The 13400-nt window shown below is 46.2% G+C and overlaps 1 protein-coding gene across 3 annotated transcripts in view; it reads right to left on the bottom strand.

The window, feature by feature from the left end:
* LOC147440975 (uncharacterized) overlaps nucleotides 1–13400 on the bottom strand; it is a 130451-nt gene that overhangs the window by 35485 nt on the left and 81566 nt on the right. For 2 of the 3 annotated variants that reach the window (XR_015184296.1, XM_086482760.1), the window contains exon 12: nucleotides 13008–13066. The exons of the other annotated variant lie outside the window; for it this stretch is intronic. Coding sequence is in view for 1 of the 2 variants with exons in the window: in XM_086482760.1 (XP_086338886.1) it covers nucleotides 13008–13066 (59 nt within the window). In the remaining variant the exon portion in view is untranslated. The remainder of the gene's footprint in view (nucleotides 1–13007; nucleotides 13067–13400) is intronic. 3 annotated transcript variants of the gene reach the window in all.

The raw sequence follows: 13400 nt of genomic DNA, 5'->3' as shown, positions 1-13400 counted from the left end.
TCTAGCTCTTCTGACTCGAGCGAAGAAGACAGAAAAGGCAAAAAGCGAACCAAGAAACAACGCCTCGGAAAGGGCAAGAAAAAGACAAAGAAGTATAAATCTCGCCCAGTGAGTGAGAGTTCTCCAGAGGACTCGTCTACAGACAGCTCAGACTCTGATGACAGCAATTTTTATGCAAACAAGAAGAATTTTTATAAAGCCAACCACTATGACTTTCTGGAAGACAAAGGCAAGAAAGTCCAAGAGTTTAAGAAAGGTGGACAGTCAACTAAATTTGACACGTTTTCGGGAAATAAAGATGCCTCGAAGACTTTGTCTTTTATACTGCACTTTGACATCGCTTTCGCGGGAGGACGCTACTCAGAGCACTCTAAGATTCGGAGAGATGCCTCTTATTTTAAGGGGAATGCTCGAACTTGGTGGTCTACGCTTCTTTTAAACAAGACTACGCCGGTTAAATGGCTGAAATTTAAGAAGCTTTTTATTTCTTCTTGGCTAACTCAAGAGTATGAACGCGATATACGAGTTGCACGATATACAGACCATCAGAGTTTGCGCTACTTCTTGTCACAGAAGCAGCTATCGGAAAAGCAGATGCAGTGGGCGAACATCTTGTCATAGTTTCACTTCGAGATTGTCCATGTTCAGGGATGGAAGAATGTGGTGGCAGATGCTTTGTCTCGAAAGCCGTTGGTTCTGGCTATTGCCGCGATACATCATAGGAGGTTCGAGGATATGGTCGACCAGTATGCCACAAATACAAATTTTACAGACGTTTTCACACGGATACGGGATGGGGAGACAGTAGCAGGATATTCCATTCGGGATGGCTACTTGAGGAGAAAAACCATGTTGTGCGTTACACAGCCATTGAGGGAAAAAGTTAAGACCGAATGCCACTGTCCACCTTTTACGGGTCACCGCGACATTGCTACCACCCTGAAAGGGATAGAGAGATACTTCTTTTGGCCAAGACTCAAAAAGGATGTGGTAGAGTTTGTGCGCAGTTGCTTGGTATGCCAGAAGGTCAAGTTTGACAGGCATAAAGCACAGGGATTGTTACAGCCTTTACCCATACCCACCCGTGCTTGGGAAAGTATTGCAATGGATTTCATTTTTGATCTCCCGAGAACACAGAGTGGTCACGATGGTATCTGAACTGTTATTGACAGATTTAGCAAACAGGCTCATTTCATTCCAATGAAGAAAACAGTCAAGCCGGTTCACTTAGCGAGATTGTTTGTGGCCCACATCTTCAGATTACATGGCATGCCTGAGACGATTGTCTCCGATAGGGACCCCAAATTTATGAGTTTGTTTTGGAAGGCAATTTGGGAGAACATTGGCAAGCAGTTGCAGCTCTTATCATCGTTCCACCCACAAACTGAGGGCAATCTGAGATTGCCAATTCACTTGTTTTAGATTTATTGAAGTCTTATATCTCGGATCAGAAGACTCAATGGGAAAAGTACTTACCTTTGGTGGAATTTGCCTACAATAACACGATACACTCTTCGACGGGGTAAGGCGCCATTTGAGATTGTTGAAAGTGCTGCAAAGGTTCCACCCTTTCTAAGCACGAAAGATAAGATTTTTGAAGCGGATGAGTATACGCGCGACTTAGACATGGCTTTTGCCAAGGTCCGCGAGGCTTTGCAGAAATCTCAAGAATTCACCTTGGCCGGACATCTAGTGCAGTGGGATGCACAAGAGGGGAGTTACTCCACTCCTTTGTCAACAGATGCCTCGAATTTGATACTAGAGTCACTGATGTCTCTTTGAGCTTCAAGGATACTAAGAGCTGACAGTATTCTGCTATATGACTTTATGAAATGGAATTCTTGAATATGATACTGATTTGTTCCGGACTTCTTTTTAAGTGCAGGAACTAATAGACGAAATGACTGCAGCATTTTGGTCTAATTGATCTCGAATAGACATGGTTGCAATAGGAGTTAGTCAATCAAACATCGATGAGGTCCCGACTGGATGTAGATGCGATTGCTAGCTACATTGCCGATTAATCATGGTCTAAGATCCGAATGAATGTTGAATGTCATGTGATGTTCTGTGATGTCGAGTGATGTCTTGTGATGTCGTGTGATGTGACGGTCGATTGGTAATTGTGCTAGATGTGTGTTCCTAGTACGTAGGTGCTAACAGTCAGTGTCTGCTTAGACGGTTTATGGCCTCTATTTGTTTTGCAAGCGTAATCGAGGGCGATTACAATGCTTTCAAGAGGGTATGTTACAAAGTGCTGACGTGCCTACCTGTCTGCAGAAACCCTAAAACCTGCAAACCCTAATTCTGCTGCCAGAAACCCTAACCCTAATTTTTGCCAAACCCTAACTACTGTTGAAATGCTAACCCTAACCCTAACCCTAAAAGGCAGCAGGGAGAAAACAACCTAGTGATGACGTGGCACCGTACGGCAGATCCCGGGTTTTGTGGCGCGTTTCATGGGACTCTACGACAGATTTCCAGATTTTGCGCTGGGAAAAGCACTGCTTTTATTCTACGCAATTTCAAAGAGAGAGAGAGAGAGAGAGAGAGAGAGAGAGAGAGAGAGAGAGAGAGAACTCCTTTGCTTTATTTTTTTTAGAAGCTCAAGAGAGCTTGTGAGAGAAAGAGCCTTTGCTTTATTTTTTAGGCTTTTGATTTTAAGCTTTTGGGGCTCTACTTTTGGCATCCCTCGTAAATAAATACGTGGTTTGGGCTCACACTCTGCAGAGCATCTGGACGCAGAGTCTGAGAGTGAGACCCAACCACTCTTGTACTTTGAACTCAGATTAATTCAAAAAGAAATACCAACAAGGGCGCCAATCTTTGGGGCCAATATCTCTAGGTACAGAACTCCGCCGGGCCAGTGCAAATCTATTGTGAACTGTGAACTGTTTTGAAGTGGTTATTTGGTGCTCTCGCGGTTGATTCTTGACTTGGAGTGTCCAAGTCTGTTACACTGACCAATGGCACACCGCAAACCATGAGACATTTGTATATCCATGTAGCTGGGTTGAATCACAAACCCATCTTCTGTGAGGTGGAGAAGATGCTCTCTATAGAAAGCCATCTTCGTGCCCAACCCCTCTGGCGGCTCTATCCATGTCCTCCTGGTATCCAGCAGGATCAGGTTCTAACAAATGAGTCTAGTAATCTCCATCCGTGTAAGAGACATCGAGGGTGTCTGAAGAGAGTACTGGAAAGGGGGCAGCCTGTCCATGGTGAAGCCATGCATCTGAAACCATGATGTCATCTGTGCATACCAGCATGAAGTGTCCCCCTGAAGAGCTAACTATCTGGAAGACTCAAGGGCCAATCTAGCATATCTGTCTCTAGTAGTATCCCACAAGCTGTGCACAAAGGAGACTGATCTGGTAAGCGCCTCAATCTCCATAGGAGGGGCAGCTAGCTCTGCTTGAATGAAAGCGTGGGGTATGGAGGCCTTGGCTTTGATCAGTCGAGAGATCATAGATACCAAGGGCCTCTCCATACGTCTCCAACCATCTTGGCCTACAGAAGGTCCCCATATATGCACCGCATACAACATAGATGAGGCTACTAAAGTATCAAAGAGCCATAATTTTGTCCGAGGTTCCTGGAACTGAACCTGCGAACACATTCTCTCCAAGCCTCCCAAAGCCGCATAAACTCTAGTCAATCTGATCTCTGCTGCTCTCCCCAAAGAAAACCTCGGCCCAGTGAAGACAACCCCAAGGTAAGAGTATGCATCTGTATACTCTACAATCTCCTGACCATATGTGAAAGTCGGTGTTGATCTCCTGATCCACTGTGGTGTGGTGTTAAACACCATAACCTTAGTTTTACCAAGGTTTACAGACAATCCACTATCCTCTACAAAACTGTGTAATGCATCCATTTGTTGCTGCATACCCTCTAGTGAGTCGGAGATCAACACAATATCATCAGCATATAACAACAATGGGATCCACGTCCCTGCCAGCTAGGCACCTCTATCACCCTCTTTGTCAATGTAATCAGACATCTCATCAACATACATAACAAATAGAGTAGGAGACAATGGGCAACCCTGTTTCACCCCAATGGTGGAGTGAACTAAATCAAATATCCCCTCCGGGGTGCGTACATGTCCCATCACCGATTTGTATAGAGCCATAATCCCCCAAATCAACACTATGGGCACCCCATCTCCTGCAACCTGCGCATTAATCGAGCTCTCGGTACCATGTCAAATGCTTTGCGGAAATCCACAAAGCTACAATAAATCCCTCTCCCATGTGACCTGCCCTCCTCAATGATTGCTTTGAGTGTCAGAATATGTTCAAGAGTCGAGAAACCCCTCCTAAAACCGGCTTGGCCCTTTGCTCGTACACCCTCACCCTCTACCCAATTGCTCAATTGCTGCTCAAGAATGGATGCATACAACCGTGCCAATGTGTGCCCAACCATAATAGTACGGTAATTCCCAGGCTCTGTAGGATCACCTGCCTTGAAAATAGGCACAATAGTTGACAACCTCCAAGTCTCACGTAACCCCTCACACATGGCACAATTGAACAACAATGCAAGTACCTCTACCAGCATATCTCTAGCATGGATAAAGTGCTCTACTACTAGACCATCATGATCATATGCCCTGCTGGTTCTCATCCTGTCAATGGCTCTCTTTACCATCTCAGTGGTAAAGAAGGTGCTGGTAGGTGGGCATGGCTCTGTAGGATCTGGAAGGGGGTCCTGTCCAGAAACTGTATATAACGATGTCACATACTGGCCCCACACATCAGGAGAGGGAGGGGAGTGCTCATGAAAGAATCGCCATGCCTCTCCCGAGTCTCTATTCGAGAACAACTGATACAAGTCTCGCTCCATCTGGGCCAAATAAGCTCGTTTCTTCCGTCGCACTAGGCACCTGGAAGCAATCCGAGATTGTCTGTAAGTGATGACTCCTAAAAGAAGATCTCTCTGGAGCTGGGCTCTCATCTCTCTGCACTCCTCATCATACCAACTATTCTGGAGCATGCTCCCTGAATGTCGCCTCCGACCCGGCTGAGTGTGTGGGTATGCCTCTGATGCTGCACCATGCAATGTCTCAATCAATAAAGTGGTACACTCCTCCACAGAGAGACCAGGACTAGTTGTGCATAGAAGGCTATAGATCTCCTCTGTATAAACCGAGCCAGTCTCTCGTGTAAATGTATAATGGGTGTGTGACCTACCTCCTGATGTCTAGGATGTCCTATACTAAAATGAAACGGACAATGTCAAAAGAGCGTGATCCAGTGCTACGCCCACTGGTCTGGCTCCCACTATCAAATCCTGAATACAAGGAATAAAGCTTGGATGTGCCATAACATAGTCCACTGTACTGGCCCCATGTCCGTGTGGAAAGCATGTCAAACCGGCTGCTCCAGGAAATCGATGTAAGCTATTAATTATGGCTAACCCATGTGTGGTCGTCATCTCCGTGAGGTATCTCCCATACTCCGTCTGCTCTCTATCATGTGAGCATCTGTCAAGCCCCAAGTCACCCACATCCAACTCTCTATGCATCTCATCTGAAGTGTCGTAGAAGACTGTCTGAGAGTTGCCCGTTCGGGCATTGAAGTCCCCTAGGAGGATGATATCACCATCCCTAGAAAACTCCCATATATCATTATCTAGTATAGAGAAAGGCGACTGTCCTCTGGGTGCAGCATCTAATGACGTACTCGGGGGGGAGGGAGTAACATATGGCAATGTATAGAAATAGGCCTGTGTCAGCTCTCAACCTCACCCACATGTATTTAGCATGATTATCTCTCCGTACAATATGTAGTAGTGGCTGTAACTCCTCCCTAAATAGCACTGCTACTCCTCCTGAACCTCTACTCCCATGCTCACATCTCGCGACTATCTTGTGGGCCATCTCCCATCTGTATCCCACCACATGTGGCATAAGCTGTCTAGGAGCCTGATGAGTCTCTAAGAAGAAAACAATGTCCCTCTCTCTGAAACTGTCCTAAAAGGCACCAACGTCCAACCTCATAGATCCATTACAATTCCAAGTAGCCATCTTCAGTGTGGTCCCATAGGTCTCACACCGTCATGTAGAGTGCCGCTCTACAATCACCACCCGACCATCTCTGTAAAGGCCGTCTTTCCCTTCTCCCTCGCCGCCGTAATCTCGGCCATTACCTCTCTCATATGCGCAAGCTGTGAGAGAGTAAGATTATCACTGAGGAAAATACATGTTTTCTTGAGAGTAGGCCTCTTTTTCAGGAATTTCTTCTTCTCTTCCAAGGAGGGGAAGCGTAGTATGAGAGCTCGCTTTTGAAGATTCTCCCGAGCCACCACTCTTCTTGCCCACTCTCCATGCCTTTGTGTGTGAAGGCCTGTTCACCCCCATCATGGATGTGAGGATTGTGACCTCTTTTTCCACATTGTTTATGTCCTTGAGGCCGGTTACCCTCACATGTAGAGCCCGCATCCTCCTCCTTTGTTCCTCTTCGAGGGTCATGTTAATAAGAGTGGGTGTACAAGGAGCTTCCTTACCTTTCCCTTTCTTGGTGACCTCAATCCATTTTTCTGCCTCTTCTACTTTCTTTTGTGTTGCGGAGATGACCGCAGCCCATGACTTCTTCTCCTCATCTTCCTTGATAACCCGTATTTCTTCTTTCATGGTATTCAATTCTTCCATCATGGATGGCTGAATTTCGCCTTCTTCGACCCCACTTTTTGCTGCAAGAAGTTCACCTTGGAGAGTTCGGATTGTGGCTTCTTGTGAAGCCGCTTGCTCTTCAACGCGAGAAATCTTTCGCATGGGTTCTTCTTCTCCTCTTTCCATTCCTCCATCTTTTGAAGAAAGGTTGCCTCCGTCTCTTTCTTCCACTCCTTCACTTCAACTTCAAGTGTTGATATCCGCTTGTTGGTAATCGAGAACTTCATGTTGAGAGGGAGGCGGGCTATAGCCACTGGAGAGGCCATGTGAAAGGGGGTCAATGGGTAGCCCAATGGAGGGAGACCTTGAGAGAGAGAGAGAGAGAGAGAGAGAGAGAGAGAGAGACTAAACGACCAAGAAAATCAAGAAACTCTAAAGAATAGTAAGAAACGCTTATGAAACCCTTAAAAACAGAGAAAATCAGCTTTGCAACTCTAAAAAACAGAAACACATATTATAAACCCTAAAAAACAGTAAAAAACAGTGGCAAAACCCTAAAAAACGGCAAAAAACAGTTTCGAAATCATCAAGCACCTGGGCAATCCATGCCACAGGTGAGCGGATATAGATGGGAGACAGCCTGCAGACAGGAGACCAGATTGGAGCATCGAGGACGGGGGTCAGGGGGAGTGGCAGTTCTATTCAGAAGGAGTTGCAGCCACTGATACATATAGCACGCAACGATGAACAGGCTAGGTACATGTGGGTGACGCTCAGGGCAGAGACGGGCAAATACCTCTACATTGCTATTTGTTTACTTTCCTCCTAGTACGTCAGTATATGCATCAACTAGAGGACAATCCCCCTTTGCTATTTTGGATAATGATATATGGGAGTTTTCCAAGGATGGTAACATTATCATACTAGGGGATTTCAATGCTAAGACTGCCCACCACCAGACAATATTTTATGATACTTCCAAGGAGATGCTTAGGGAGCTGGACCTCACAGAGATGGGTCTATCCAGACTATCACAAGATAAGGAATACACTGAATATGGCAGATACTTAATAGATATGGGAACCGCATATAGATTCACCATTGTGAATGGCCTACAAAGATTTTCAACAGCTGGAGGTTTTACTTGCTTTCCACACCGACATGGTGCCAGCACAGTGGATTATGTTATGGCCCAGCAACGTCTCATTCCATTCTTTCAAGATTTCGTGGTGGGTACTAGGCCAGTTGGGGTAGCAGTTGATCATGCTATCTTGTCTTTCACCCTCACCTTTCAATTCAGCACAGCTCCATTAGGAGAGGTCTCCACACACACTCGGTATACCTTCGTGAGGGAGACAGATTCTCTGTATATGGATGAGATATACAAGCAGCTATGCACCCAGGAGCCGGGACGGCCACTAGATGAACTCACCCAGATACTAATAGAGACGATCCATGATGTAGCATGAGAGGCATATCCCCACAACCAGCCCACACGAAGACGATCTCGGAGCGTGCCCCAGAACAATTGGTATGATGAGGAGTGTAGAGAGACGAGGATCAAATTACAGAGGGAAATGCTCATGGGTATTACCACACATAGACATTCACGGCTTATCTTTCGCCGCCTAGTGCGACGAAAGAAAAGGGCTTATCTATCTCAGCTAGAGCGGGATCTGTATCAAATATTTTTAAGTCAGGACTCGGGCGACGCATGGAAGCTATTCCATGAGCATTCACCACCACCAACGGTCACCTCCACTGAGACATGGGGGGAATATGCCACATCTCTCTGCACAGCATCAGGGCAACCACCTCTAGCGGACCCACTAGAGACATGCCCGGAGACATATTCTTTCTTTACTGCCGAGAGGGTAAGGAAAGCCATTGACAGGATGAAGACAAGGAGAGCACATGATCATGATGGTCTGGTAGCAAAGCACTTCATCCATGCCAGAGGTATGCTTGCAGAGCTCCTGGCTATGATGTTTAATCGAGCCATGTATGAAGGCTTCCCGGAGACTTGGAGTATATCTACGATTGTGCCTATTTTCAAGTCAGGAGATCCTATGATTCCCGCGAATTATCGCACCATCATCGTTGGTCACACATTAGCTAGGTTGTATGCATCCGTTCTTGAGCGGGAGTTGAGTAGATGGGCAGAGCAAGAGGGCATAAGAGCACCAGAGCAAGCAGGTTTCAAGAGAGGTTTCTCCACTCTTGACCAAATTCTGACACTCAAAGCTATTATTGAGGAGGGTAGACACCATGGCAAGAGGATCTATTGTAGCTTTGTGGATTTCCGCAAAGCTTTTGACACAGTGCCGAGAGCCAGACTTATACGCAAACTACAGGACATGGGTGTGCCTAAAGAGCTGATATGGGGTATTCTCGCTCTATACAGGAAAGTGATGGGGCGGGTACGCACCACTCAGGGAATGTCTGACATGGTCCACTCCACTATTGGAGTAAAGCACGGATGCCCCCTGTCCCCGACTCTTTTTGGGATGTATGTGGATGAGTTTTCGGACTATGTAGAGCATCAGGGGGGCAGGGGGGTCACCTAGCAGGGACATGGATTCCGTTGTTACTATACGTTGATGATATTGTGCTGATTTCTGACTCTCCAGAGGGGATGCAGCGTCATTTGGATGTTGTGCATACATTTGCTCGTGGCAATGAATTATCTGTCAATCAACACCACACCACAGTGGGTCAGGAGGTCGGCACCCACAATTACGTATGGCCAGGAGACGGTGGAGTACACAAAAGCATATACTTATCTTGGGATAGTCTTCGGTGGACCAGTGTTTTCACTAAGGAGAGCATCAGATACACTTACCTGGGGGTAGTCTTTACTGGGCCGAGATTTTCCTTGAGAAGAGCAGCAGAGACTAGACTAACTAGAGCTGGTGCGGCTCTGGGAGGAATGGAGAGGATGTGTTCACAGGTTCAGTTCCAGGAACCTAGGACAAAGTTATGGCTCTTTGATACTTTGGTTGCTTCTACTATGTTATATGGGGTGCAGGTTTGGGGACCTTCTATAGGCCAGGATGGGTGGAGGTGTATGGAGAAGCCCCTGGTATCTATGATCTCTCGGCTGATTAGAGCCAACGTTTCTGTACCGCATGATATCATTCGAGCGGAATTAGCTGCCCCCCCTATGGAGATTGAGGCGCTCACAAGATCAGTCTCCTTTGTACACAGTCTGTGGGATACTACCAGAGACAGATATGCCAGGGTGGCTCTAGAGTCCTCCAGACAATTAGCTCTTAACGGGGATACATCATGCTGGTATGCTCAGATGACATCATGGTTTCACACACATGGTTTCACCATGGACAGGTTGCCTCCTTTTCAATACTCTCTTCAAGCACCCTTGAGGTCTCTGACACGGGTAGAGATTAATAGACTCATCCGTCAGGATTTGATCCAGTTGGACACGAGGAGGACATGGATACAGCCATTACAAGAGTTGGGCACAAAGATGGCTGTCTATAGAGAGCATCTTCTCTACCTCACGGGGGATGGGTTTGTAATTCGACCTAGCTACATGGACACGCATCTTTCGCATGGTTTACGTTGTGCCATTGGCCAGATACGCACGTCCTCACATCAGCTCGAGATTGAGACTGGCAGATTCAGAGGGACACCAGCAAATAACAAAATATGCTGCTTATGCCATCTAGAGCCAGAGACAAAAGTACATTACATATGTCATTGCACGGTGTACTATGAGATACGAGGTCGTTTTCACTGTCTATTCAGAGAAGGTTTTGGGCCTCTATCTAGGGTCATGAGTTATGAGGATCAAAGATGTCTTGGGCTTTATCTACTTGAGTTACACAAGCATAGAGAAACTTTACTGAGGAGAGATGAAGAGAGACATCCCCAGAGACAGATCACAGATTTCTTTACACTAGATACTATACACCCAGAAGAACAGACAGAGGAGCAACCAGCGATGGTGGAGAGATCTACCCGCACTACTGGCATTCTCATAGACCGAGCTTTGGAGCTAGGGAGATCTAGACGACCCCGAGGGAGGAGAGGAGCTACACAATTTCGAAGGAGGCTATGGAAAAAGATTCAAGCCATACTCTTTCGTCGTCCAGAGTGCAGATGAAGATGGATCTCTACTCCCCTCCCATATTGTCTTCACATTGTACTGCTTAGTTTAGGATCCCGCAGTATTTATATTTATATTTTGTTATCCTAGTTTAATTTATTTTGTTAATCTGACCTTGTATCAGATACACCGCATTGTAACTTTCTGGTCTCATAGGTCATTTTGGCCTTTTGAAGACGTTAATATAACATTTCATTTCATCTCTCTCTCTCTCTCTCTCTCTCTCTCTCTCTCTCTCTCTCTCTCTCTCTCTCTCTCTCTCTCTCTCTCTCTCTCTCTCTCTCTCTCTCTCTCTCTGCTCGCTCTGTTCTTCTCTCTTGGATGGACCAACCAGCTGGGGATGGTGATACAGGTAGCTTCATCACCCACAAAAAATGAAAGCAACATTCAAACGGAGGAACAGAGATAGTGTACTCTCGCCAAGCTCTCTACACGCAGGGAAAACCGTCAGAGTCCAGGATGATTTAATGATGGAGAGGGTTCAAGTGATGATTAAATCAGAGCTCAACTTTATGAGAGATGATATCAGGAAAGAGATGTACGCAAACGCAGAGAGTTATAAGAATTCTATGTATGGAGATATGAGGAAAGAATTGGATAAAGCGATGCTTGGTAAGCACCCTCACTGCCAGTCACACGAACGGAGATCACTAGACTCATTCGTCGGGATCTTATACAGCTGGACACCAGGAGGACATGGGTAGAGCCGATGCAGTAGTTTGGCACGAAGATGGCTTTCTACAAAGAGCATCTTCTCCAACTTTCGGGAGATGGGTTTGTGATTCGTCCAAGCTACATGGACACTCATTTGTCTCATGGTCTACGATGTGCTATTGGTCAGATTCGCACATCCTCACACCAGCTGGAGATTGAGACGGGTAGATTCAGAGGGATACCACCGGAGTATAGGATATGCCAACTATGCGATAGAGAGCCAGAGACAGAGCTACACTACATATGCCACTGCACTGTGTATTATGAGATACGAGGGCGCTTCCATTGCTTATTCAGGGAGGGTTTTGGACCCCTAGATAGAGTCATGAGGTATCACGATCAGAGATGCCTTGGCTTATATCTGCTTGAGCTACATCGACATAGAGATAGTCTGCTAAGGAGACATGGAGTACGACAGTCACAGAGACAGATCACAGATTTCTTTGGATCGAGGGAGCTAGGAGACCAACCACCAGCACAGAGTTGTACCCACATTCATACCAGAGGCACCCTCATTGACAGGGCGACTGAGCTCGGGAGATCGAGACAACCACGATCGAGACACAGGAGCACACTCCATTGACGGAGACTCCAGCAGAGGATCAGAGGCATCCTAGCACGACACCCAGAGTGTCATTGAGGGCCTATTCTACATTTCACATTTCACACTTCATTTTCATTTTTCACATTTTACTTTCAGTACCTTTTGTACTTGTACTTCAGACATTGTATTAGATTCACCACTTTGTATTTGATGGTCTCATAGGTCATTTTGGCCTTTTGAAGACGTTAATATATCATTTCATTTCATCTCTCTCTCTCTCTCTATGCTTGGGTTTGTTCTTGCTCAAGCTGCGTAGACATAGAGATAGCGTGATGAGTGGAGAGGCTAGCCAGTCTCAGAGACGGATCACATATTTCTTTAGAGCAGACACTGGACAGCCGCCGCAGGAGCTACTACCACAGCAGAGCTCACTTTCGTCTCACACCAGAGGCACACTGATCGACCGAGCGAGTGAGCTGGGGAAATCCAAGCGCCCACGACTGCGGAGGATTACACAGCATCGACGAAGGCTTCATCAGAAGATTCGGAGCACTCTGGCCAGCCATGCACGACGCCCGGTCAGACCACTGACCATGGAGGAGATTGATGAGATCCGCTAGCGCCCAATGCTAGATCTCCTGTGATTTAGCTATCCCGGCTAGTTGTCCCTTTTGCTTAGTTCACATCGACCAATCTAGGATCCCATAGTATTTTTTTGTTTTGTTTTGTTATGTTGTTAGTTTGTTACTCTGACTTTGTATCACATCCACCACATTGTAACTTTCTGGTCTCATAGGTCACTTTGGCCTTTTGAAGACGTTAATATAACATTTCATTTCATTTCATTTCATCTCTCTCTCTCTCTCTCTCTCTCTCTCTCTCTCTCTCTCTCTCTCTCTCTCTCTCTCTCTCTCTCTCTCTCTCTCTCTCTCTCTCTCTCTCTCTCTCTCTCTCTCTCTCTCTCTCTCTCTCTCTCTCTCTCTCTCTCTCTCTCTCTCTCGCACCTGGGAGAACTTGAAACTGCTCGCGCTGCTGCCCCTCGCGCTGCTGCAACTGCTGCTGCCTGCATTGCCCCCCCCCCCCCCCCCCCCCCAAACCAGAAAATCAGAGTGACGGGGAAAAAAAACAGGAAAAATTTTCAGTTTTTAGTTGGAGATTTTTCGAAAGAAAGTGCAACAACCTCCAAGTTTACAAAAGGCAAAACAACTTTGACAAAAACTCTGCAGAAAATCAGAAAAGCAAACATCAAGAATGTATGATTGATTTGGGGAAACCCTATGTATACATTATGCAGGACAAGGATGTTTGTGTGATGTGGACATAGTGGGTTGACTTGGCAAAAGTGCAGATTGTATTATTTTTTGATGGAGGTCATGACTGCTTCGCCGGTGTGTAAG

This window comes from Adiantum capillus-veneris, chromosome 15 (assembly GCF_014529385.1).
Source record: "Adiantum capillus-veneris isolate H3 chromosome 15, ASM1452938v2, whole genome shotgun sequence".
NCBI classification, from domain to species: Eukaryota; Viridiplantae; Streptophyta; class Polypodiopsida; order Polypodiales; family Pteridaceae; genus Adiantum; species Adiantum capillus-veneris.
Note: the sequence above shows the minus strand (reverse complement) of the source record. Positions and strands in the feature narration are given on the sequence as shown.